The 27,504-nt window shown below is 48.3% G+C and overlaps 2 protein-coding genes across 2 annotated transcripts in view; one reads left to right on the top strand and one right to left on the bottom strand.

Annotated features, from left to right (window-relative positions):
* The window catches only part of Cnih3 (cornichon family AMPA receptor auxiliary protein 3), a 98,027-nt gene extending 71,187 nt beyond the window's left edge, over positions 1-26,840 (top strand). Inside the window, exons 4-6 of the mRNA XM_005348944.3 lie at positions 20,502-20,614; positions 24,159-24,302; positions 26,390-26,840. Of these exons, the coding sequence (XP_005349001.1) occupies positions 20,502-20,614; positions 24,159-24,302; positions 26,390-26,417 (285 nt within the window). The 3' untranslated portion in view covers positions 26,418-26,840. The remainder of the gene's footprint in view (positions 1-20,501; positions 20,615-24,158; positions 24,303-26,389) is intronic.
* On the bottom strand, positions 2,248-2,511 carry LOC106143819 (60S ribosomal protein L27-like). Its single transcript, XM_013346962.1, has one exon. It carries the CDS (start codon positions 2,509-2,511, stop codon positions 2,248-2,250), a length of 264 nt encoding a protein of 87 aa, XP_013202416.1.
* Positions 26,841-27,504: the final 664 nt, after the last annotated feature.

Below are 27,504 nucleotides of genomic sequence, written 5' to 3'. Positions count from 1 at the left end.
CCGGTGCTAACAGTTGCAACTGATGGACTATTGATCAAGTGTGACCTGAGAATTTGTTTTTTTGAACCCTTTTAATATTTTTAAGACTGAAAACATTGCAGAAAATTCTGAATTTCAAGATTTTTTTGAAAAACAAACAAACAAACAAACAAATAAACAAACAAACCAGCATTGGATTTTACAGTCGCCAATTCATGTTCCCCAGGACAGCAATCAGCTGGGTTTTCTTATAGATAGGACGTTTGTCCTTCAGATCACCTCTGTTGTGTTGCTCTCTGTCTGCTCAGCACATGTAATGTACTGCGCATCTCCGGGCTCCAGATCACATCACCAGTGGCTCTTCAGTCACCACCATCTCCAGGCTGTACCCAAATCTCCGCTGCCTGCTCTGCTCTCTCTGCAACTCCAGGGATGCGGTTCTTCACCATTAATGGAGCATCTTAGCCTCCCTACTTCCTGTCCGTCAAACTCAGTACCAGGGTGAGGGGTGCCAGGGAACCATACTACTCCACGGTTGGGTTTTAGCCCAATTGAGGACAGGAAGAGTTTAGAATATGGTATCACATTCACGTCACTGCATGGAGGGGGATGGTGGGGAGCTGGCATCTTTGGGTACCAGGGAAAGAGCGGCTCTAGGCTGGTGTTGCCACAGAGGCAGGTTCTGGACCCTTACTGCACACTCACCTACTGGCTGGGGTGGGACTGGGGAGGTGCTGCTTGCTTCGCATGCCCTCGTGTGTATGGAGGATACATGCTGAAGGGTTAACCCACTTCTTGTTTAAATCCACGCACCACTTGCCTGCAGGAGTGGAGGGGATGTATGCATGTAGTAGGAGAGGGGCCAGACCACAGGCGCCCTCCTTATCATTTCCCAGGATGTGGGAAAGCTGGCGGCCATTGCTTTTTGGAGGGTTGAAAGCAGGATTGAAGAGAGGATGAGAAGGGCCGGGGTCCTCCCTTTGCTCCGAGGTCAAAGTTCACCCCTGATTTACAGCTGCGCTCTTCTGCTCACTGGTTGGGTGACAGCATCTCCCGTGTTGCCGGTGTTTAATTCCATACCCTCTGGACTCTGTGTGCTCTGCATACGACAGTCCCACTCTTCCAAGCCATTGCCAAAAGGGTGCAGGCTCTCATTTCTTTCATCCAGAGTTTTATAGTCATTTCTCATGTTTTGTTTGCTGTCTATTTTTACCCTGGGTTTGTCCTCCTCCTCCATTCTCCCTGCCCAGTGGTGTCAGATGCATGCGAACCTTATGTGTAATTTTCTTATCCATAATCTCTAGATTCCAGTTTTGGAGAAAGGGCCATCGATAAAGGACCTGCATCTCTCCTAAGACCTTCTGTGACTCCTGATTTTAAACCTCACTGGTGTCTGCTTGCTTGTAGACATGCATTTTCTCACACAGCATTTATTGAGCACCTGCTGCATGCCAGTTGCACAAGAAAGATACACAGGATGCAGTCTCGCCTCCATGATTCCTCTTCTTTGCACAGTTTCTTACTCGATTCTGTTCTCTGGAATGTTCTTCTTGGCTAAAATATTGCTTTTCAGTTCTTTTGGGGTTCGGATCAGAGCCTTGTGCATATGATTTCTGTGCTGCACCCCCAGCCTTTGCTGTCCCTTCTTACACAAAGCCTTCTCTCTTCCATCACTGAAGAAATGCTTCTGGCCCTCTCTCTCCTTTGCTGGGTTTTTAAAAGCAGTCCTCCTGTAAGATGACGTCTTGTTTACTGGTTTGATCTCCTGTGTCTGGCTATATTCTCCTTGAAGTCCAAGGCTGCATCTCCTTCAACCTTGCTCCCCATAGTGCTGTGAAGTCCTGGCTCAAATGAAGAGCTTTCTAGGTGCCTGTCTATAAACCTGCATCTTCTTTGAAGTAAAAATTGAGAAAAATCGAGAGACAAAAGTTTTAAAGCACAAATAAATTGAGTATGATCCCAATTCTTGCTAAATATAGCTGCACAGGGACAAATATGTCATAATTAATTAACTGCACATCGGGAGCCTCCTACAGTCTGCTTTAAAACAAAACACTATTTGATAGTTTTAAGAAAACATTTCTTCACATCCTCCTTCTTCATTTCTGTTACTCTCAGGAACCAGTTGTTTTTTTCTTATTGATTTTTCTTTTCTTTTTTTCTCTTTCTTCTTTTAACGATGGCAAGAAAACACCTAAAGCCAGAGCTTCTGAAAGAGACATTTGTTCTCACCCACTTAGATTGCTCTTCAAACTTGACCTTGGCTTCTCAGCTAACCTTGGATTTCAGAGCCGAGTCTCTAAAGACAACCTTGTTGATGACGGTTTTGTTGAAGGGGATGTCCACAGAGGACCTCGTGGGCATGAGGAGATTGTAATGACAAACTTTCACAGAAGGCTTGGTCTTTGGTCTCTTGGCGATCAGATCTGTAGTGACTGCTGTCATCCTGTAGAAACAGTGATCAATTCCGGCCACCAGAGCTTGGCTATCGGGCTGGTTAGAGGTGCCACCGTCACGATGACAGCTTTGCATCCAGAGTGGAGATCAACCAGGACCATCATCACTTTTCTGGGTTTCCTGAGCTTGCCCATTTCGACCGCAACCAGCAGGAACACAACAGACTTTGTTCAGATGCCCACTTTTTGCCCATGCATCCATCATAGTCCTACTGAATTACCATTGTAAAGACTGCTGTATGTTATTCCCAGGCCCACAGGGCTCTGAGAATTGCATCAAGTCTCTCTCTGGTCCTCTGGTGACCTTCATAGTCTTCTCCAGTGACCTCTCTCTCCCAGGCGATGCATGGTTCTGCCTCCCCTCAGCAGAAATCCAGGTCAGTTGGACAACGCCCTCACTCCAGCTGAGGGGCTGTCCATTCTCTAGGTGGGAAAGCATCTTTGAAAGCCTCCACTCCAACTCCTTGCATGGATTTGTTAACCACCTTTTCAGAATGAGATCTTTCCCTCACCCCTAGCATGCTCCATGTGCACAGCCCCAGGCACCCAACTTTCTGGACATGAAGGTCATGTTTGAAAATCTGCATTTTGATAATGATCTACCAAAGGACTCACATATGCAACAGCCTATTAAATAATGTCTGCAGGAGACTCTACAATCATACGGTGCGGTCTCATGATGCTGCGTGGTTATGTTTGTCTTCTATGCCCATCCTCTAGTCTGTACTTTGCCTAATGGCGGGGCTATATCATTAGTCCATCTCCACTGGGGTTCAACCAGCAGGGCATCTTATACAGTAATAAGGTGAATTATTTAGCAAGTGCTCGTAGAGTAGATGAACGCTCATATGCCTTCCTGCAGGGGTGACTTTTGAGGAGATGAGACTCAAAAGGTCAGAGGAGCCTGTCATGTAGCCAAGACTGAGAAGAAATTCATATGGAAAAAGCAGCTTTTAATTCCAGCATTTTGTGAAAGACACGGGCAATAATCAGACCTCTGTGGAGTCATTTTGCTTCCAGGGTCAAAATATTCCTCTTAGAGTGAACTGTTTCCAGTCTGAGAAAATGCTCATCTTTATATAAGATATTATAAGAATTCTCAGTACCTTATTATTTGGTTGTTTCCTCCTGGCTCCGATGATCAACTGGGTGTTTCTAAAATAGAACGCTTCAGTTCTTCCAGAGACTAGTCCCTGAGGTTGCTCTGGCAACCACCTCAAAAACTCTGGAGTTTTAGCCCAAGTCCCCCAACTTCTCAGGTTCTGACTGCCATGTTGTTTGCTGGCAGAGCTCTGATTGAAAGGCTACCATTAAGTCACATTAATTACCACGCCACATCACCTAAATTGCTTTCAGAAAAGCCCCAGCATGCTTAGCACCTTTGTTACATATGCTCTCCTTGACCATACTGGTGTGAGGTTCAGACACAGGCAAATACCATCTTTTGAGGGGCCAGGACTCATACACATCACCTGGGAGGCCTTCCTTGTTCTGGTCATTGATTTAAATTTTAATCACCATATACATTACTTCTAGAAAGTGTCCCTGGCTTTATTGAAAATCCAAATAGAGGAAACAGCACACATCTTTTGGAAGTGTGTATAGTTTTGACTGTCACAGACAAATCTGCACAGATCCTATTTTTGTTACTGACCTCTGGCCTTGCCTTGATTGTCGGGTATCCTGTCCATGTATATGTGATGAGTGCCAGCCCAAGAACTGATTAAATCATTCTGTGTAGGCTATGGGCCCAGCAGACCATTCTGACCAAGTCAGTGGGCTCTGTGACCTTGGGAACGACACATCAACTTCCCTGAACTTCATCTCCTAGAACATGACGTGGGGGGCATAAAGCACCTGCTTAATTATTACAAGGAATAGACAACAGAAAAAAACCACTCAGCAGCGAAAGGCACCGAATATAATCACTACATTATTATCAGCATAATACACACTTAACCCAGTTTTATTGAAAGGAATGAGAAGAGCTTTAGTATTTTTTTCTTTTATCGGCACTGGGTGCTGAATCCAGAGCCCAACACATGCTAAGCCAAAACTCTACCACTGAGCTATTTCTCCTCACTTGTGAAATGTTTTTGTTTTGAGACAGGGTCTCACTAAGTAACCCAGGGTGGCCTTAAACTCACTCTAACAGGCCTTCTGGGGGCATGATCTGTTTTATAGCCAGTGTGAAATATGTCTGTTTTTGTTACTATGGTCTCTCTGGGTTCTGTTCCTCTAATTAAATGCAATTTTGAAAAATGGGTCTATAGCATATAGACTGCATGATACGTCTCCTACGAAACCTCAGCCTGACCTGGTCTTCCTGAAGCGAAAGCTCCAGACACCAGCTGAGAAGTCACATAGAAATCACATGAGCTGCTCTCATCACCGATATCCTTACTACTTCTGGAGGTGTCTATAGGAAGAATGTCACAAAAGCAGACTTTACCTGGACTCCTTAAATTCCTGAGAATCAGCTTATTAAGGGACAAAATTTCCTTGGGCACCAGGGAAGGTATGGAGCATGTTATGTGGGGGTTAAATGACCAAGGACAGATACTGGCAGCTTCTTTCATCCACTTCTCAAGCTGGGGTGGGCTGGGGTGCTGCCTGCTTTTCGCGTCCCGGTATGTATGTAGGATACGTGCCAAAGGACTTGCCTGTTTTTTATATACATTTCCAGGGTGTGGTCTCAGGTCGCATAAATTCCTCCTGGTCCAGGATTCTGTCATCTGTGGGTAACTGAAAAACATTTGGAGGAGTTTGCAGATCATAGGATGACCTGGGCATGATTGATATTCCATGGAGAAGTGATTACTTGAACATCGGGTCATCCCATGAATCACTTGGTTGATTATTATTGGACACCCACCCTCTGACTGTGACAGCGTTGACCCCTAGGGCTGTGGGTGCCACAGGAGTCTCACAGACTGTCGCTAGCTTCTGAATACACTGTTAGCATGCTGACATTTCGCTTGTAAGCGGGTCACGTCAAGTGCAGACCTAATTTTCACCCAGCATGATGTCACCTAGACAGTGACAGTGGGCCAGGTAGTCCAGAGCATGCCTTCACACACTGCTGCTTGTCTTGCATGCTGCTTGTCTTGCATGCATCCAGCAAGGGACTCCCTGGCTCCCATGCACCTTTCCAACCACTGCCTCCCACCAGCCTGTGTCCCAGCATTCCTTGAGACAGTGTGGGAAGTGAAAGCCACTCTGGTGTCATAGAAAACATGACGTTTTGGTTCCCTGTGGTTCTTGCCTCCTTTGCAGCTTCTGCCTGGCCACATCTTCTTTGTCTTAAGCACAAGGCCTGGCACACGCCCTCTGTTTTCCTTCTGCCTGTGTGGCTGGTCTTTTCCTGCTTTGCTTTTTCCCTTGTTTCTCCAGTGCTGGCCACACCGAGGACATAACCCTGGGCTTGTTCTCAGCCTTCTTGCTCTCCACTCCCCCAGACGTCAGCTCTAAGCCCAAGATCTAAGACTTCATTCTTATGACTCCCCCACAGCCTCCAAAGCTCTCTTCTAGAACCGGCTTCTGCATCCCACTGTCCTGTGTGTCTTCCGCGCACTTCAGACCCTGGCCTGTGCTGAGTGTACACATTTCTATAAGTGTTTTTCCTCCTAATATTGCTCAAGTTTCATGAAGCTAACCAGGCATCTGCCCCGACCAGGCAGGCTTCAGGCTGCTGAGTGAAATCCTGAATGCTCCTCCCCAGTTCTTCCCCCCTCTTCCTCTCCGGTAATCAAGGAAGATTTCTTAAATGTCTTCCACTCTATCGGTGTGTGTCCAGCTACCTGTCCTGACCATTGCTATCTCTTGCCTGAACTTCTGTGAATGACAAGTGAGGTCAGAGCATTAATCTTCTCAAGCTTTGATTCTGGGGGCAGCATTTCTAGAGAATACCAACCTCCCACCCCCAAGTCCCCCAGATCCTCAGCTTTCCAGTCTCCCAGTTCTCCAGCCCCCCAACCTCCCAGGTTTCAACTCCCTAGCCCCCCAGTCCCCCAGTCTCCCAGTCATCTATTTATTCCCTATGGCACCACCTCAAGCATGCCTTCCACACTGGGACATATGCCACACACAGGCAGGATGGCGTGTCTCTGTAGCACACAGCTTGCAGACCTGGAGCAACAGTAAATCCTGAGTGCGTGGGTGAGGTGGTGAACCTGTGTCCTGAGCTTTGCTTGGGATCAAGATGGCTTCTGTCCTCAGTATTGAGACCTTCAAGAAAAGCCAGTATCACTAGCTCCAAGAGGGGGAGGGTATTGGTGCCTGAGGAAGACATAAAGAGGACTGGCTTCTAGGGGTAAGTAGGATGAAAACCCTGGGAGAACACAGTTGCCTGAGAACTCTCCAGGGTTGATACCTGCAGGCGAGTGGGACAGTACAATGACTTCGGGGATTTGAAGAGCTTCCTGGGGAGTTAAGAAGGGGATTCTGAGAGTCAAGTTTAAGCTTGAGCTGTGGAGGCAGGAGGGAAGTCTCCAGGTAGCCTCCCTCTGCTATTGCAGTTGATGCCCCCGTGAGAAGTGGCGATGGAAGAGGAGAGGGACGGTTCTTTCGTGAAACACCTCAACATGGGTCACTGCTGGCTCCCTTTGGCGTGGCTGTTTCTGCCACAGGAGTGATGCTGGCTTTAGGACACTGGTTTATTCACAAGAGCGCCACCATCATGACCTAGTTACTCCCTAAAGCTCCCTCTCTGAATATGGGCTCATTGGCTGTTAGGATTTCAGTGCATGGAATTGGGGATGGACACATTCCATCACAGTGGGTTTCCTGGTCAATGCCCATGTTAGGCCTTTCTTCTTCGAAGCTGCCATGCTTGTACTGTCTTGCACTTTATCACATTCTTCCTTGGATGGTATGTTACTCGTGTGCTCAGCTAACCTTCCTGATCTATTGTAAGGACTCAGGTCATGTGTGTGCCTGGCTTCCTGCTACATCTATGCCAGTGCTTTAGGTGCCCAGAGCTTGAAGTCTTGAGCCAAGGCTCATTGAATCTACTCATATTCTTCCTTGTCCAATGACACATGTCTGGAAAGGACCAGCCAGGCTAGGGCTACAACAGTCTGTGGATATAGGACAGATAGGCATTAAAATAGGACCGGGCCTACTGACTCCGAGACTCACCAGCTTAGTCTTGGATTGGCCTCAGGCTTCAGACTGCCGAAAGAGCTGGTAGGATTTTTCACGCTTCTTGACCATGAGAGGTACGTTTGGGAAATGACCTAAATATCTCGCTGCTTTCTACTCTTAGATGGAGAAAGAGCTCTCAGCTACTGTTCCAGGGCCATGCCTACCTGCCAGACACCTGCTCCCCGTAATGATGGTCAAGGACCCCAACCCTCTGGAGCTATAAAATAATAAGTTCCCTTGGTCATAATGTTTTGTCCCAGCAATAGAAAAGTAGCTAAGACAGGGCTCTTAGCCTAGTGTTAGGACCTGATCAGTTCCCAAAGGCTCCAAATAGTGGAGCGGGTTGTGGTTCCACCCTCTGGATGCCGTTAACAAGACTCCAGAGAATAAATTCTTGCAAAAATTCAAGGGAACAATCTGTCTTCAAACCAAAGCGGCATAGCTATTGCCGACACCCATATGATCAGATTCCCCTAAACTCATGGCATTTTTGAGGACAGGAAGTAGTGGAGGAAGAAGGCGTAGATAACTCGCAAGCCCTGGAAATAGGTTACAGAGGGAAGATACATGGGCTTTATTTTTAACAGAGTTCACTTGCTATTTTTTTACAAGGCGGCTGGAATATTTGAGCTGGAAAGTTCTGTGGAGATTGTGTGGGTCAAATGGCTCATCTTCTAGGCTCATCATATGTGACTTATGGAGACACCGTGTGGCACACGCCGCTCTAAGGGTCAGACACACATTTACGCTAAATACTCGTTATACTCGCATGAAACGGTTTCCAGCCATTTTCACAAAGAAGCTGCCAGTCCTGTTCATTGCGGAAGCAATAGTTACAATATTATGTGTTTTCCTCGAAATGTGAACTTAACAAATCATACTCCCAGTAAAGCCCGCTCTCACAGTTTACATGCACAGGGCCAGATTTTGAGTCAACACTTAGGGAGGCGCTCAGTTTTGGACCACCTGCTCTACCCAGGCTCTGGGGGCGCTGACTCATCGACCTTGTCTTTGTATTTCAGTGAAGGGTAAGAAGGCTTTCCTGGATGTAAACCATTAGGTCAGTCCATAAATATTCAATGTCTTGGGTATCTTGGCATTACCTGAAATTCTAGTTCTTGGGACCTAAAGCTAGCAGAGTTGGAGGTCAGCCTGGGCTACAGCCTTGTCTCAAAACAAGACCGAAGGACCGGCGACTGGTTCAGTGATATATGGGACCTGGCACGATCAAGGTCCTGGGTTTGATTCCTGGCACTGGGGAAAACAGACAAACAAAGCACTAATTGATGAACAACAACCGCATGTGTTTTCCTGTCCCAGATGTCCATTCTCCCTGCTTTGTACTCTCTACAAATTCGTTTGTTTTGAGCAAAGTTCTACCAACCTGCTGAATCTAACAGGTAATTAACACCGTTTAATAGCTGTTAAGTGGGACAGTTGGCTGTCTTTATCCTAGAAGAGCTCTCCTTTGGAAGGCAATGATGCTATTGAAGGCCAGGCTGGCTTTGTGAAGGCACATACTTGAAGCATGTGCCCATGCTGGCCCTCTTTCAGAAGCCTCATTTGGAGGAAGACTGGGAAGCAGTGGCCAGGGAGGGTAGGGACAGGGTTTGACGCCTGCTTTCCTCATGCTGGGCTGCTTCCTTTGTGGACTAGGAGGCAGCTGGGAAGGGGGAGGATGGCGGGTGTGTCCCGGGAATCTCACCATCGTCTACCGTGTAGTGTAAATGCAGGTGGAAGCGGGGAGGCTGACAAGATGGCTCAGTGTGTCAAGCTGCTTGCTGTACAGGCCTGACAGCCTAAATTCAATCCCCAGAATCCACCGAAAGGTGGAAAAGGAGACGCAACATCACAAAGTTGTTCTCTGCCCTCCACATGCATTCAGTGGAATAATACATAAACGAACGAACGGAAGCCGAGGTGGGAGAGAACGGCTTCCCGCCCGTGGTTCAGTCCTGTTACCGAGGGTTCCCCTGGTCAGATGCAATAGTTGGATTGATTCCTTGGAAGTCTACTGTGTTTGAGAAGAGGTCAGCTGAAGGGTTTTCAGTTTCTACCATGGAGGATTTGTAGATGAAAACCTGCACAGTGGAGCAGAGTTCCTCTCCAGGACCCAGAAACACATGCTTATCTCTCCCATCTCAATGGAAAGACACCGTCTACTTCCATAAGGAAACCAGCCCCGTAACCCTGTCTCATGCTGTCTCCTCCAAGTGCCCAGCTCCGTTTCTCCATTCACCATGTGTGTGTGTTTTTTTTTTTTTCTCTTCTTTCCCGTCATGCTGTTTTTGGGTCACTTGTTTGTTTCTGAGTTTTCATTTTTCATAATTGTGGACAATGTTGTCTTCATAGTGCCCTGTCCCTGATGGCATGCCGTACTATGAGCGGGTCAGGACCGAGCTAGTAAAGCCCTTTGTTCCACTGCTTTCTAGAACATTCCCTTTGGTTCTTGCCTTTCCCTTCACACAGAAACATTTACCAGTGGTTTCTTCTAGTCTGAACACAATTCCTCTTCCTCTCATTACCAGCTTAGATTAAAAAAAAAAAGAGTGGGTAGCTAGTTAGCTACAAGTGCTAACTTCAGCTGTCTGAATTGCCAGCGAGTTGTAGGAGAATTCTGTTCCTCTGGAAATGTGGCAGTGTGTGAGGGACTGCTCCAGATCTCACCTCCCCCTGAACGGTTCTGAGGTGGGCCAGTCTCTCAGCAAGTGTGTGAGGGAGCTGGCAGGAGGGTTATTGAATTTAAAGTGTGCCTTGTCGCCTCGTGCAAAAAGTCAGACGCAGCAGGCTTAAAGGAAGGAGCAAGGGCTGGCCAGAGTCTAAAGTTTGGTCTTCAAAGGAACCAGTTACCTATCTTGCCTAGCAAGTATCCAGTGAAACAGGAAGACAGATGGATGTTGCTTGAGAGGGTGAGGAAGAGAAGAGATGAACTTCAGAGCACAGAAAAAATGCAATGGGAATCTGAGGGAGACTCTGGAGATGGGGGAAGCCAGAACACTTACTTCCATACCAAACAGATGCCACCAGCCTTGGATTGGGAAGCCTTGGGCTGGGGAAGCCTTGGACTGGGGAAGCCTTGGGCTGGGGAAGCCTTGGGCTGGGGAAGCCTTGGACTTGGGGAGCCGGAGCCTTGGGCTGAGGAAGACTTGGGGTCCTCTCTCATAGCAGTGCTAGCCAGCCTGGGGCTAGACTCACTTGCTCCTGACTGTACACGCTCCCCACCAAATCCCAGTCCTCAAGCAGTGGTGTGATGGTTCTGAGCGTTCAGTCTGCCCAGTGAAGTACTGGAAGAACCTTTGACCACACTAGAGGGCTGGGGGTCTGGTGAGACCTTTGAGGGGTAACCTTGGCTTAAACATTCTGACAGAATCACCCCAGAAGTGTCTAAAACTATAGCCTCTGCCTGTCCAGTGTCTGTTCTGGGGTCTAGGGTGGGACCCAGAGACCTGCACTTCTAACAGGTCTGTGAGCTATTCCCAGGCGGCTCAAAGCTATTTTGAGAATCAGTGTTAAGAAGTTTTTCAAACCTTGATGTGCATATCAACCACCTGGGACCCTTCCAAGGCAGGTTCTGTTCCAGCAGATCTGGGCTGGGACCCAAATTCTACATTCCTAACGAGCTGCCAAGTGCCAGGGGCTGTGCTGGTCCAGGGCACACACTCGGAGGAGCACCTTCCTCATGTCGCACAGGGAACTTGTTAGTCAGAGCTCAGCATCCCTGCCCCCAGAACTGCTGGATCTGAATGAAGCTCAGGTGTGTGTGTTGGGGGCAGGAGGCAGCCCAGCAACACCAGCACCCCATTTTAGCAAAACCTCCAGATGATTCTGAAACACGTAAAACCTCGGAACCGCTGAGTGCTGCTAGAGCTCACGGAAATGTGACCCATTTTGTCAGGGAGGATCAGGCGTGCCTGACACTGAGACTGTCTTCCCATTGCCTCACCCCCCCCCCATTGCCTTCCACTAACAACCAAGTCAACCCCCCTTCACCTGAGCACTTTGGGAAGAAAGATCTTCCTCGTGGTGTCGTGTGTGCTTTATTTCACGGGTCAGAACAAGAGAACTTCCTCAGTTGGCAGCCTGAGGAAAACCATTTTATACAGATAGTTGGGCAGTATGCTCAGTGCATGGCAACAGCAGTGGCGAGGGTCCCAAGAGAGATGGCAGTGGGACCGGAGGTGCCCAAATCAGTCATAGTCATTAAGCGAGGATACAGAACCCAAAGAGCAGGGAATACCAGAAGGGACAGGCCATACCCAGGGCCCTGGGCGGTGGAGGAATAGAGACCTCAGGAAGAGGAGGACCCTGTAGGCCCAAAGAACATCTGGAACCTTCAGACTTGTGATGACCGTTGGGCATCCATGGAGGAGGAGGGATAATTCTTGCTTTTAGTTCCTGAACCACTCAGGCAGGCAGCATCTTTCCTTGCCTTTGTGCCAAATTCCTCCTCATGTTCCAGGTTCAGAGGGACAGAGGGGAAATGACCTATCTGTTTTCCTTGAAGACTGTCCCTATCTTCAGAGGTCAGTCATGTGGGTCTGGTTTTGGCCAACACCAAAACAATACTCGATGTGGGCATTCAGAAGAATTCCTGGAAGTGATGGGCCCTGAACCACACCTGTATTCATGGGTGCAGATAAAATTGGCGGTTATAATTCTTGACTGTAGCTCTGTGCTGGGTTGCTTAGAGACACTGGCTTGCCATTAAAAATAGCTGGCAAACCTTCATGCAGATTGCAGGGGGTCAAAACATTTAACAAGCCCATGCCCTCTAATAGACAAGACTCAAGTCAGCTCAAGCTCAGGTCTCAGCAATTGGTCCCTCAACACCACCTGAGGCTGGGATCCTAGTTCCTTAGGTGACAGGGATAAAGGCTGGAACGACCTCTCCAGGGTCAAATCCCTTCCCCAAGGCAGTTGTCACTCAGAGTAACCACATAGACATGGCCTCTTCAGAGCAGACAGCTTCAGAGCGTAGCTTCTTGACAATGCTCAGAGACACTTTTATCCCCGTCTTGTAGTTTAGCAAAATCCTAGTTTCCTAACCCCGGGGGCCATTCTCACTTAGTTCTCCCCACTGTGATGAAACACTTGTGTGATTGACATCTGAGGAAGAGAGGTTATTCTGGCCCACGGACTAGAAGTTTCTGGTCCTTCATTGGTTGTCCCTGCCAACTTTGGGTCTATAATGAGGCAACACACCACAGCAGGTGTGTGACAGAGCAAAACCGTTCACCTCACGGCCAGGAAGCAAAAGAGAGATCAAGGAAGGAGCAGGGCGGAGGTCCCATGCCCCCCTTCAAGAGCACACCTCCTGTTGTATAAAGACCTCCGTCGAGGCTCCACCTCTTCCAAAAGTGCCACCCTGGACATCAGGCCTTAACACAGTCCTCTGGGGGACGTTCAGACTGTAGCATCATCCTGCTGTCCCCTTGCTCAGATAAGACAACGAGAGCCCTGGGCTTCTGTAAATAACAGCTTATTTGAGCACACACACAGGGATGGACTCCATGCCACAGGTGTGTAGGAGTAGTGTCACTTCAATTCTGGATAGCCCAGGAGGACATTGTCCTAGGGTCACATGCACTGGCAGACACACAGGATCTGGATCACCGGGGACACACAGAACCAGCACTCTGTGGCTTGAGAACCAGGCCACTAAGCAGCCCATGGCTTGTCTACCTTCCCACCTGGGGATGTTGGAAGGTGACATGGGTCCGAGATCGAGGAGTCTAGATTGAGAGCTAGGAAAGCAGATCTGGTTGTGGGCTGTGTCATCAACTGCCACACCAACTCCAGTGTCATCTGTGTGACATGACATATGTCATTATGCTGGACAGGAGCTATGTGTCCCATGGGACTAGGCTTCCTGGAGGTCAATGGCAGACAGCCTGGTATTAGCCACAGCTGAGGCATAGACAGGTTTCTCAATTAGCTGATTATGCGGGATATGGGATATGAGCTTTGCACAATTTCTTTCATAATAATGATAGTCTTTATATATACAAGACAGGGATCATTCTCTTCAGAAACAGCTCTGGGATAAGGAAGCACAGTATGGAAATGTATAAGACTACAGCAGAACATTTGTCATACACAGGGTGTATGAAGAGCAAGGGAATAGATGGGTTAATGCTGATGGACAAAGACTGTTATATTGTACTCTGAACTTTATGGATAGGCTTGCTAGACCCCAACCCCCATAGTGTCTGCTGCATAAGAAGCTACTAAAAAGTATACTTCAGCAGGTGCAGAGAGCTGATTAGGTATATTTGGTCACTAGATGAAGTAAAGGGTTAGGAAGAGGAATGGCCATGATAGCGATAGTGAGACAGAAACTTTCTATTCATAAGATGAAACCACTTGTCTGAGGTTTACGTTCTCAAGGACAAGATTTCCTCTTCTAAGGATGTTTTGTGTCTAACACCTGTCCCTGGTAATAGGACTAAAAGAAGCTTTCATACTCTGCCAACTGTTGACACATGGCCTTCTGACTTGTTCTTTGTTTGATTACTATATAACGAAAACATAGATTTAGTAAAAGTACAGCAGATTCCAAGCACTCCCTTGTGTGTTGTGTCTGTCTGTCATTCGCCGAACTTGTGCCTTCCTGCGTACCAAGACCCTGCTTCTCCCGCGGTCTGAGTGACTCCCCTGAGCCGGTCCGTGGCAATCAACTTTCAGAAAAGAAGGGCAAGTTACTTCCCAAGTAGGGAATGTGCCAAAATGTGAAGAGCACACTTGCCGTCCGTAGCGGCATCGTCCTCTTCTTGGTGCTGGCTCAACTCTGTAAGCACTGGCCTTCAGAGTCCGGCCAGCATCGCTCACCAGCAGGTGTGGTGCCTTAGAGATAAGGGAAGTAGAGGCTGTGGTTAGCGGCTGTTCTTCACGTCACATGGATGGTCCTTATATAACAGGGAGGGATTTACATAATGCTTTTCATTTGAGTCCAATGTGATTATAGCTGGGAAGCTTGTTGTCTGAGCTGACAGGACACATTCGGAGCTGGGGGAGATGAGTCTTGCAGCTTGCACAGCCTTCGAGCTAAACTCAGGCCCAGCTCTTCCGTGGCCATGGGCCTTCTGTGGCGGTGGACTTCCCATGGCTGTGGCCTTCCGTAACTGCGGGCTGTGTTTTTTCCTCTTAGAGATCTGGTCCTCAGGCTGGGCAAAGACTCGGTGGATAAGAGTGTTTGCCTCAGTGAGGATCTGAGTTCAGATCTTCAGCAAGCACAGAAAAAGTGGGGGGTGGCTATATACAACCGTAACCCCAGCATTGGTAGGGTAGAGACAGGAGAATTGCTGTGGGTTACTGCCTGCCAGCCCAGCTGGAAGAAAGGTGAACTCAGAGTTGGATGAGAGACTTTGTTTCAAGCGAGAGAGCGATAGAGGACGCCAGTGTCCCCATTGTGCCTCTGCGTGCGCGCGCATGCGCGCGCGCACACACACACACACACACACACACACACACACACACACACACACACACACACACACGTATACACCTCCCAGGAATCCTACCCTCTTGAGGCTCATGGCCGATTGGTTACCTCTCACCATTTGCCCCATTCCCTAGCTTTAAGGACCCCGCCCCCATCCTAAACACATCATTCCTGCACTTTCAATACAGGACATAGCCATGTTCTCTCTACTTTCTCTTCCTGTGAGGCTAAGAAAAGTCTCTCCTCCCAGACCCACTTCCCGTCTCTACAACCATCGAAGAGAATCCCAAAGACGTTATTCTCCCAAGACACACGAGGTTACTTACAACCTGTATCCTGGCAACAAATGGATGGATGGATGAATGAGTGAGAAACTGAGTGACAGAAAATATTTAGATCACAAATAAAAATAAATTTAAATCTTGTTTGAAAAGGAATTTGATCGGAGACAATGATTCCTTCCCTTCCAGAATCTAACACCGTGTACATGTGTGGAATTATCTAAGAATGAATCTAATCAAGGAAAAAACCGGACAACAAAGACTTTTAAATTCTGGATTATAATTCTAGTATGTTTTGGTATTAATTTTTATGCAATATATTTTAAAAGCTTGGAACTGCTAAAACCAAGTATTTAATACTTTATTTTAATTACCAATAAAATTACACACATTTAGGCATACAAAAAATGAATTTAATTAAAAAAAATCCTGGGAAAACAAGATTGTGGATGGATGAAGGCTTAGAGCTGAGCCATACATGGAAGACGCCAGGGAAAGGAGATGTCACTCTTCTGGGCGGAGGGGTCCCGTTCCTGGGATAGAACTCTGCTAGAAGGTTCTTGTGGTAGCTTTTGGGGGGTGTACAGGTAGATGCCCAGGTCTGCAGGGGGCAGTAGAAATAAAAAAAACAAGAGCAGATCAAAGTGCTGCTGTAGAAAATGAGTGATAGCATATTTGGAAAGAGTCCCCATGAGGGCTGAGAGAGAGAGACAGCAAAGAGGCCCGGACAAACTAGAGGCAGGACAGAATGTTGGCAGGGAGGATGTGAGGATTCGGTTCAGAGTGGCCCAGGTACATCCAGATGGGAATATTTGCCAGCAGATGGAAACTGACTACTAGAATCTGGGCAGGAAGTCAGGAGCAGAACGGGTTTGGCAGGTACTCCAGGCTCAGCCTGGCATCAGGCCGACCTAGACACCACTAAATAAGCAGCTCTTTTGGCGGCTGTGAAAGAGCGACCCAGAGCAGTGGTTCTTTGTGAAAGAGCGACCCAGAGCAGTGGTTCTTTGCTTTGTTGTTGTTGATCTTTCTTTTTCCATCGTGTGTGTGGTGTGTGTGTGTGTGTATGTGCTTACACATATGTGAAAGAATGTGAGTGTATGTGTGTGTGTGTTTGCATGTGTATGGGCAAATGTGTGTGTGTGTGTGTGTGCATGTGTCTATGTATGTGCGCGTATGTAGAGAGCCAAGATTGATGGTGGAAATCGTCCCCAATCTTTTTTCTTAGTCACTTGATGTGGGAGTGTCATCTATCTGTTGCTTTCATTGGTTAATTAATAAAGAAACTGCTTGGCCTTTGATAAGACAGAAACTTAGGTAGGCGGAGTAAACAGAACAGAATGCTGGGAGAAAGAAAGCTGAGTCAGGCAGTCACCATGATTCTCCCAACCAACACAGACGCAGGTTAAGATCTTCCCTGGTAAGCCACCTCATGGTGCACAACACATTATTAGAAATGGGTTAAAACAAGATGTGAGAATTAGCCAATAAGAGGCTAGAACTAATGGACCAGGCAGTGTTTAAAAGAATACAATTTGTGTGTTGTTATTTCAGGTAAAGCTAGTGGTGCGGGAGCTGGGCGGCGGGAAGCGGCCCACAGCTCCTTCTACAGTCACTGAGGCAGGATTTTTCAATCAAGCCCGGAGCTTGTCTCTTATGGCTGGTCTTGTTAGCTAGCTTGCTCTGAAGATCCCTTGTTCCTTTTTTCTGAGGCAGAAATTACAGGTGGGCCACCATGACTACCTGATACGCATGTGGGATTCTGTGGATCCAAGCTCTAGTTCTCACATATGTGGCAAGCTACCTACCAAGTCCCTATCCTTGTTGTTGCTAGCTCTGACTTCTAGAATGCTGACCTATGGTTTCCATGCACAGTTAGGTCTATTCTGTCTTTCAACAGTGTTTGGTCCTGCAGTGATCACACAGCCTCAGCCATTCCTAAGTTGGCATGCATTGCTATCTTTTGCTTGTTAGATTTTTTTTTTTTGAGACCAGATCTCACTATGTAGCCTTCCCCTTTAGCCTGGCATCATAGATGTGTACAGGGAAGCCCAGCTTTGGCTGCCATCTTTATAGCAACCCTGCAATGTCTATAGTGAGACCAGTTTTACTATTTATAACTACAGAAAGCAGGGCATGGGGTCTCAGCAGACTGTGGCCTGCATGAAGTGGTTTCTATTTATAATTCATTCAGTGAATCACAGCGATTGGTGCCATTCAACAATCCTGTTACAGAAAACAGTATCTGCCAATGCTAAGGGATGATACTGGCCAGGGGTATGGTCAGTTTCAATCAACTTTTTTGTACTTTCTCTGGTAGGTTAGGGGTGGGGCATCTTTCTCTAACCATTATTCTCTTTGAGCTGGGAGGGAGCCACCCAGCTAGCTGCTCACCGGGATGAATAAGCATTATGCCTGCCTGGTGGCCTTTTGCCTGGTGCTCAACATGCCCAGTGACAAGAGCATGTCACACCATCCGCAGTGGCTTATTAAACAAAGGTCTAGAAGGATGCTCAGGGAGGATGAAGAGGGAAGAAGAGTACAGCTTCACTTTTCTCATCGATTTCTCATTCTGGGGCTCTGACTACATCAGACACGAAGGATCAAAGTGTGTCATAGTGAGAAGCAACAGATGACTCTCAGTAGCTCAGAACAACAAAAGTTTATGTCTTGTTCTCAGTCTGCCCATCACAGGTTGCCTTGGGGCCCCTCTCCTTACTTACAGTGTCAGGATGATGGAGTATACCCATTGTCGTAACTGTTCTTTACTTTGTCAGAGAGAACAAAATAGGACTTTGGGACATTTTTCATTGGCTGTTAAGTGTTCCAGGCTTCTCGTATAGTTTCCACTCACAGCCCATAGGGCCTCTTCCAACTGCTGGGATCTGGGACACAATGTCTTATGCTCCAAAGGCCAAGGAGTGACAAGGAGGGGTGGTGCAGAGGCCCATGGTGCAGGCCAGTGCAGGTGGTCTGGTTAAGCTCCATCTGGTCTGGAAGGAATAAGATCCTTACATCATCCATATCAGTGTGACAAGGGGTACTGGAGAAGCAGAAGGGATAGTAAGTACACCACAAGGGCATTGCTGCTGTGTGAAGTCTCCTAGGGCTAAGGGGAGGAGCCTGCTCAGTGTTTTAGATACTCAGAGGCGGTTGGAAGAACTATGCAGAATACTAAAAGGATTTGCTAGCTTTTCTCCTCACCCCTAAAAGGTGAGCTGGCCTTTATTAAGCGGTTTCCTTCACACAGGGACTAGTGACAGATCCTTCCTGCTTGTCACAGCTTCTGCTATCAATGAAGTCCCAAAGAAAGAGGAGCCATGTGATTGATAGAGGGACATGAATTCTGAACTGTCATCATTCAGAGCTTTGTCATTGGCCTTGGAGATGGGAATGGAGCTGTAATGGATGATTCAGCCCAGAGTAGCTGACTCTAAACATGCTAATTACTTGGCATAAGTGCTTGGAAGTGACGGTTACAAGATTTAGAGATGTGTGCGGCAGAGCAGGACTGACATGGTAGCTCCAAGAACGTGGGCTTTCTCTGTGCGTGGGAGGCAGCTGGGTGACGACTTTGAGGTTCTCTAAGGAGAAATGAGGAGACATGCCCCCCCACCACACTATTGAGATTCATAGGTGCAGGGTGTGCCTGGTTCACCCCCTGAAGTCATGACTCTGGAGGAACAGTGCTTGTGTCTGAGTCCAAGCTCACGACCGAGTAACTTCAGGTTAATGTGCTTCACTCTCCACCAGATAACAAAGATGGCCCCCAATTACAACATACGTTTCTCACATGTGTGCCTGTATGTGCATTTGTTTTAATGTGCGAATATGTCCTCATTTTCCACAGGAGCCAGACTGGTCAGGTAGCTCATCTCCCTACAGTGAAAGGCTAAAGTCAAGTTCTGTACCCAAGGAGATTGATCTGAAGCAGCTGTTCCCACCCACAGAGATCTAGGTCTGTAACCACAGACTGCATCTCATGGGTCACCTCGCCGTGCTATAGAAGTTTGGGACAGGTCAGGCCAGTACATTTGGTCACATGTGTTGGAAGACATGCAAAGCACATTGCAAAGGGAGACTGAAATAGAATAGACCCTGGCCGAGTCAGACCTTGGAGTGTGTCAGGCGTGGGAGAGAACCCATGTAGATAGATCATGGGACGGTCTCTAAGGCTGGGTCAGAAAGCATGCCATGACAGGGTTGGAGAAATGACAGCAGGTAAAGACATTTGCCGCCAAGCCTGATAACCTGAGCTCTATCTACAGAACCCACGTGGTGGAGGGAGAGAACTGTTTCCTACAAACTGTCTTCTGACCTGCATGCACGTACTATGGCACAGATGCGAGTGTGCACACACATAAATGTAATATTCTTTTTCACCTCCTAGACAATAGTCTGTGAATTGAAACTTAAGTATTTCTCTTCTTTTGTTTATGAGTGGTGCAGGAGAGGATGGGCAGGGCTTCCTTTAGAAACAAATTTAAGATGGCCCTTGAAAGAGAGTGTTTGTTGGCAGACCAGAGCATTCGCGATGATGCATAGGCCATGCACTTGCGTGTTTGTGTGTGTGTATGCATTCTGCCTGCATGAGTGTGTTTGTGTACCTATAGCTTTCCTTACTGGAAGGGGTTGAATTTCCACCTTCCAGTCATCTTTAGCTTACAGTTTTCATTTATGTCACATGTACTCACCCAGAAGAGATGTCCCTCTTCCAGTTGGCTGCTCTTCCACCTGGCCCCTCTGAGTCTGAGCTCATCTCTCTCCTGTCACGTAGAGGTGACCTGTCTTCACCATTGCTACTTGGCATTACTCTCAGGGTCTTCTTGATCTGCCTATCGTCAGCCATTGCTGTTCTGTATTAGGAACTCCTCACCTTCCTCTATTGGGAATAAACACACCTATTAGCTAGAGAAGGGCACAGAGGAGCCGGAAACACAGGTGCCAGGTGATACAGAACACTATTCGCTTTTCCAGACAGCCCAGGTACTGGGTAAGCTCCTCCCTGTTCCCAGGCAAGGGCAGAGGGCCTGTGTCCACTTGGGACTGGGTCTAAAACACGGAGGAGCATTTTCCCGATGTGGTCAGTCACAGGGAAGTGGCTGTGCCATAGGGCGGACCTTCGCCTGGGAGAGAGTGAATGGGTGCCATGCTTCCTCGCTCTGACCAGGCCTGTGTGTGTCTCTGCTCCCTCTCCAGCTGGTGCTGCCGGAGTACTCCATCCACAGCCTCTTCTGCATCATGTTCCTGTGTGCGCAGGAGTGGCTCACCCTGGGGCTGAATGTTCCCTTGCTTTTCTATCATTTCTGGAGGTAGGTCTTTTGGGGACTGGTCCCCCTCCTTCACCTTTCCACCCAATGACAGTGTGCCCAGATAGATCAGCCACTAGCCTGCCTTTCATCTCGTTCTTTTAGAAACCTTGTTATGAACTCTCTGACCTAAGGCCTTTAGAGAAGAAACAGGCTAGAGGTCACAGCCCATTATTGAGGGGCAGGAACTCAAGCAGAAGCTTGAAGGCAGAAACGACGGAAGACTTTCTTGCTGGCTCACTGGAAGACTCCTGTTCACTAACTTTCTTACGTAACTCAGGGCCACCTGACCAGGGAATGGCACCACTTACTTACAGTGGGGTGGGTCCTCCTACGTCAGCCAGCAGTCAAGACAATCCCTCACAGACATGCCCATAGGTCAGTGTGATCCAGGTAGTTCCTCAGTTTAGGGTCCCCTGTGAGATGACTGTAGGTTATGTCAGACGGACAAACAAAGCCACCTAGAACAAACTTACTCTCCAGAGCTGGAAGGAAGTCCTCTTGACTCTGTTCATCAACCCCAACCCTGCAGGTAAGTGTGAGAAGCAGCTGCAACATTAGTTACTGTATCCAACACATGGAAACAACACATTGAAGCCTCTTCGCTGATGAATGGGTAGAGAAAATGTATATCCATACCATGGAACATTATTGTACCACACCCAATGAATACACATTATATGAGTCTGTTGATAGGAGATTTCCAGAATTTTCAAATCTATAGAGACTGAAACTAAACTAGTACTTTTTAAGTGCTGAGGGGAAATAGGAGATGTCTCCCAGTGGGTAATTTTTTTGAAGGTAAGGGTAATGAAAATGGTTGATAGTGGCGACAGATGTACAACTCTATAAATATACTAAAATTCATCGAATTGTATATACACATCAAAAGGGCAAACTTTATGATGTTTAAGTTTTCTCCTTTTTAAAAAAGCACCTACTAGTTGTGCCAGATTTCCTGGGACAGTTATGTTGTTAAATATTCTCTTCTAAGACTGGGCTTTGGATCACACGGTGTAGGTTTTCTGTAGGACGAATATGGAGCAGAAGTGGGCACCAGAGAAGTGGAGATTGTAGTTGTGTGAATCAGGTTCCTGCCTTGAACCCTTGAGTCCCAGAGCTCTGGAACCCCAAGCCAGTTGGTCCATCATTGCTGCTTTCCCATAAAATACAGCCTTGAATTGGCCATACCTAGAACTGTCCGCTCTGTCGCTAAGAAAGGTATGGAGCACACACCACTTGCTAGGCATTGAGAACTCCTAGATGGAAATGTGTATGAATCTTCATCCTAGGTACAGCTTAGCAGCAGAAGGAATTGCATTCTTAGCAGATATATGAGGACGCTGTGTATGAATGCAGGGAAAGAAACACTTAAGTTAGTCTGAAGAGTGCAGAAAAATCCAGAGACGCATGCGTGAAGGTCCAGACATGAGAGAGCCCTTGGCAGGCTCGGGGGACAAGTGTATCTTTCCGCATGGTTGGAGAGGGGCTCTTGGAGGGTGCAGTTGATGAACAGCTGGAAATCTCATGTGGGGAGTCCAAGAGGATTTGATGGAGAGCTCGGGGTCTGTAGGGGCTGGAAAGCCATGAGGAGTTCTGGAGGAGGAAAATGACTTTGCTTTAGAGCTCATGAGCTGATCCTGGCAGAGTGTGAAGGATAGACCAGCAGAGATGCGTCGAAGTCAAAATTGTAACTAGGAACACAACAGAACTCCATGTGAAGACATAAGGAGCTGAGATAACGGAGACGGGTCCTGGCCAGGGAAAGTTGTCATGGCCTGGATATCTCCAGGGCTGAAATTAAACCTCACATCACCACACCCAGCATTAACGTGAGCTTTGGATGCTGGACTGAGGTCCTCCGCTTGCAGCACTTCACAGACTAAGCTAACACCCCTGGCCTGTCTGCTTCCTTTCTGTCAGGTCGATGGCTAGGCGTTTCTCTTGCAGACAGGTCTACCCTGGCATTCACTTTGCTTCAGTCAAACTGGCCTGGCCACTGCCTTTTAGTGGCTGTTTGGGAGGCTGTTTGCATACTCACCTTACATCAGCATCACAATTTGCATCTCCATTTTCTGGCTGAGCCCAGGATGGGTTCATGATGGATCCAGGGAAGGACAATCTGGTGAGCAGCAAGCAAAAGAGTTGGTCCTTCCCACCCAGCCATTTGGTCACCCTGATGCTCTGCCTCCATTTAATGAGGTCACCTGGGAATAAAGCCACAGTGACAGCAAATAGGTTTGGAATCTGCTCTGGAGAAGAGGAGACGTGAGTGGCCCAGGGGCTATGAGCTGGCAGTTGTCATTGAATCTGGCTTCTGATGTCCTCTTAGCATAGTGTTGGTGACAGATAATGTCGATGCAATTCTCTGGAGGGGAAGGACGAGGTGACTGAGATGCCAGCTCTGCAGGTATGTGCTATCATGGCAGCCTTCAGGTCAGGGCCGTGCCTGGTGCTTCTTCAGGATGGAGAATCACTACTATTCCAGGCCTGACAGGAGAGGCAGCTTGGGCCCCTGCCTCCCAAGATCCATCGCCACCGTGATCGAAGAGCAGCCCTGGGCCATTCCAGCTGCACTGGGGTCTTGGGCTCCACAGGGAAGATATGCCCTGCAGATGTCGGTGGGACATGAACTAAGAGATGCAGACATGGACAAAGGCCCCATTTGTTGTACGAGCCCCTGGGCCTTGGTTCGCAGCTGTGGAGCTGATGTGGCTGTGACCTTTGATGAGGACTCTTCCAATTACAGTTCTCTTTCCCAGCTTCCCCAGAGATGGTAGATGTTCAGTTTGCTCTTCCAGCCCCTCTATCAAACAACAACAAAACTCCCATACCCTTCGAAATGACTCTATAATGTTTCCCTGTGGTATTTAGGGGTTTAAATGAGAATCTGGGGAGGGGGAAATAGCCCAAGGCACTATGTAGACAGATTGTAGACACTGAGGAGGTGGTGATACAATGCTTCCACTATGTCTTGACCCAAAGGGAGCTCTTGGAGCTCCCTGGGCTATCAGAGTCATCCTCAAACAGAACAGCCTTGTCTGGGCTCATAGTTAAGGGAATACAGCCTGCCACAGTGAAGTCGTGGTGGCTGGGACTCTGTCTGTGACAGCAGGAACTTGCAGTGTTATTTGTTACATCTCGGAAGATGGAAACAGGGAGCTGGGCCGGGAAGTGGGGCTGTCCTATAACTTTCTCTACTTCCTCCAGTGAAGCCCTACCTCCTAAGGGTTCCATACCCTCCACACACACAGGACAACTAGCTTGGTACCGAGAGTGCCCACACATGAGCCTCTGGGGGAGAGTTCACATCCAGACCATAATACTGGGTGACATGTTTCCTTCTGTCGGAGCCCCATCATATGATACCAGGGATCCGTTGGAGGACTTAAACACCCACCGAGTTGCGCTATGGCAATGGTTGGAATCTGACTTTGGCAGGAAGTACAGATTTTCAGGGACAAGTCTGATGCTAGGGGGCCTTGGTCTGACAGCATGAGAAGTCCCAAGCCTCAGAGACATCACTGTCGTGTCCTCTTTCCTGCAGGTATTTCCACTGTCCAGCCGACAGCTCAGAACTAGCCTATGACCCACCGGTCGTCATGAACGCGGACACCTTGAGCTACTGCCAGAAGGAGGCCTGGTGTAAGCTAGCCTTCTACCTCCTGTCCTTCTTCTACTACCTGTACTGGTGAGTCCTGTCTCCTTCTGGCGTTGGTCTCAGCAGCAAAGGGAAGGGATTTCAGTCTGGCCTTGGAGAGGCAGCTTTTGGGGAAGTGGCCCTTGACAGCAGATCCTGGCCAGTTGAGTCTGGTCCCACTTGTCTAACCTTGACTCAGGAGCAAGGGTTTCTGGGGAAGGAAGGTGCCTCTGCTCACATCTTAGCAACTCAGGGAAGCATCTGATAACATCTCTTAGGTGGCAGCGGAAAGGAAGGACCGTCAAGGGCTTCTTCCCAGCAGGGCTTCCTGCCCTTCAGAGCCCAGCAGCTCAGCCCATTGGGGTGTCAGTGAACCGAGGAGCCAGCCTCATTATCCTTTGCCCTCCGCTTGTTTGTGAAGGTTCTTGGGTACTGTAACAGTGGGCTTTCCCCCTCCAGTGGCAGGCACACCCCGCAGAGTGGCACATTGGGTCATTAAGTGCTTAGGCTGCAATTCTTCCGTGTTTCATAACACCGTCCTAATTGAGCAAATCCTGCCGACTTTGCAGCTCCGCTTCCGGGTCCCTCTCTTCACCTCATCCCTTGAACACCCGAGCTCAGCAGAGAGCCGTGAGCTGTCATCCTGTGGTCTGGACTCCTGAGGTTCCTCGTTCTGGAAATATCTCCTGCTCCCTTTTGTATTCATTTCTGGGGCCTTTTCCTGATCACCTTGCTATCCTGTTCCTCCTTTTGCAGGGTCATGGATGTCACCAAACACCCCAGTGCTATCTCTGCAGAGGCAGAAGAGGGTGGGGGTGCTAACTTCACAGCCAACCCTGGGTTCAGATTGGGTGTAGCAGGCTGGGGAGTTACATTGCCCAACATTACAAAACAGACTCCGTATACATTGGCACATTTATCAGAAACATTCTGTCCTTACCCACATATGTAGAAGGAGGAAGCTGGATCTGTGATGGGATGGTAGAAACATTTCCCAAGATCACAGATCATGGTCACACACTAAGTATGACTCAGAGACTGAACTTCAAGCTGAGCCCAGACCCCTAGATGAGTCTTTATCAAAGTGAGGGACAGCATAGAGATAGGCAGGGGATAGAGATGGTACAGTTGGCTGATGTTCCCAGGCCTTTCAGTAGGAATAGATCTACTCTCCAGACTCCTACACTTGGCATGTGTGCTACACTTCTCTGTACATGTGTCTGAGGTGGAACCTGACACTCTGGAAGGCTGGCTTGCTCCTGCTTCCGCCCTCGATCTCCAGGGTCAGCAGATGGAGAGGCCTGGGAAGTGTAGCCTCATGGTTAACCTCAGCTGTGAGGATTTGGGGAGTCAAAGAATTATTCTAGGGCTTTCTTCATTAAGTCAAGGGTTACTCCAGCCTCAGGATTTTATCCTTCATGAAGGGTCCAGATTGCTTCCTGCTCCAAGCTATGGAAACCTGAGGGGTCTCTCATGTGGAAAGCTGTGCTTCTTCCTCTTCTAAATAGATAGAGTAGTAGACCGTAGTTCTGATGAACTCATCGGCCTTGCAGAGTTAGCCTGAAGACCTTGTCAGGCCACAGGAATGCAGGTCTCCCTGCTTGCTTACTGTTTATCCTCTAAAGTGGGGAGTTTGGGAATCTATGCCAAGTTAAGATTCCCCTATGCTATTTGCCCTGAAGACTGTTCATGCACGCACACTAGCATCGGTGACAGTGATCTTCATCCCGACCCTTGGGACTGACACATTCTATAGTATCACCTTGGGGACCCTTGGGCACAGTCGTCATGTGAGCATGTGGCAGCAGTGGTGGTAGGAAGAATCTGCTGTGCCCTCACCACATAGGCACCTGGCCCATGATGCAGTGTGGCCAGCCACAGTCGTCATTCCAGTGAGTGTGCTCCCAGGCATCCTGAGACAACACACCTTTCATGGGGGGACACGGGATGCTATCTCAACAGACCAACATTTCTGCATTGTGTGTGTGGGGGGGGGGTAGCAAAGCCTCAGTAGGTGAGTTGGAAACCACCTATGAGACAGGAATGGGGTAAAGCCATGGGCTCCAGCCTCGGAAGAGGGCTGTTGAGAGCTGTAGGCTCCTGCTGACATCTGTTTTCCCATTTCTGTCTGCATCCAGCATGATCTACACCTTAGTGAGCTCCTAACTCAGACCCTGCCGATGGAGAGGCCGAGGCTGGGAACCACTGCGGCTGTGGCTGGAGACGCCCAGCTTGACAGAGACTGATCGGAAGGAACTGGAGTCACACGGCAGACAGGGCCATGTTACCCATGTGCATCAGTTGCTGCTGTGTGTGTTGCTGCCTTCGCTGTTCACATTCCACATGGATGGCAGAGCCCCTTTGAACGTTGGGGGTGCCAGCTTGTAGCTGATGAAATCTGCAACCTCTGGAGCTGCAGTTGCTGCTTCTCTTCATCCACTTCACTGAGCATTGGTGCCCTGCAAGTTCACATGGACTCCCTGTCTGGATGGCAGGAATAAGGCTGGAAGCTAGATGCCACCAACGAAGGGACAGAATGACTCGGGGCCAAGGCCAGGTCTTCAGAGATGATCGAGACCCTCACGGATACTAAGGATACCAAGACTCTTTTTTTCCAGAGCGGTGGCCTCCAGATTTGCTCATTGCAAGGCCCAAATCTGTGGTCTGCCCCAAGCCTGCTGCCATGTCATTTTAGGCTCTGTTTATGTCCAAGATCCTAAGCAGTGACCTCCTGAGCTGGGTGTGGGGCAGCATGCTGGCAGCAAGTTATGTCCAGTGCAAACTGGGGAGGAGTGTGAGAAAATGGATTTTTAAAATGTTTGCAACATGTTCCAGGTGTGAATTCTTCACCATCCCCAAGATGTATTCTGCCTCTGCACCAAAATTCCGTCAGAGCGTGACATGCCAATCAGCTGGCTGGCATGAGCCAAAGCCTAAAACAAAAAAAAAAAAAACTCCTCAAAACAGTGTGAAGCCCAGAACAAAGAGCAGAGCTCCTGTGGTGTGGACAGCCAGGAAGCGAGACAACATAATTATCACTTCAATTGATGCTGCACAGCCTTCGTGCTGCTCAGTTCAACGTGGGGACATCCGCTTATTTGAATTTTCCACTTGGCTTTTGCTCCTTTTTGGGGTGGGAGTTGTATGAGGGGGTGTAAATAGTGACGAGGCTGAGATTTTTGTTATGTTTAAATTAGGCACAATGATTTTGACCTGATTTCCCAAACTTCCTTGCTTTTCTACCGTTACTCAC

This window comes from Microtus ochrogaster, chromosome 6, assembly GCF_000317375.1.
Source record: "Microtus ochrogaster isolate Prairie Vole_2 chromosome 6, MicOch1.0, whole genome shotgun sequence".
Lineage (NCBI taxonomy): Eukaryota > Metazoa > Chordata > Mammalia > Rodentia > Cricetidae > Microtus > Microtus ochrogaster.
This window is presented reverse-complemented; position numbering and strand designations above follow the sequence as displayed.

Excerpts from the sequence above, each read along its gene's own strand:
- LOC106143819 (XM_013346962.1), bottom strand. The coding sequence starts at position 2,511 with ATGCAAAGCTGTCATCGTGACGGTGGCACCTCTAACCAGCCCGATAGC.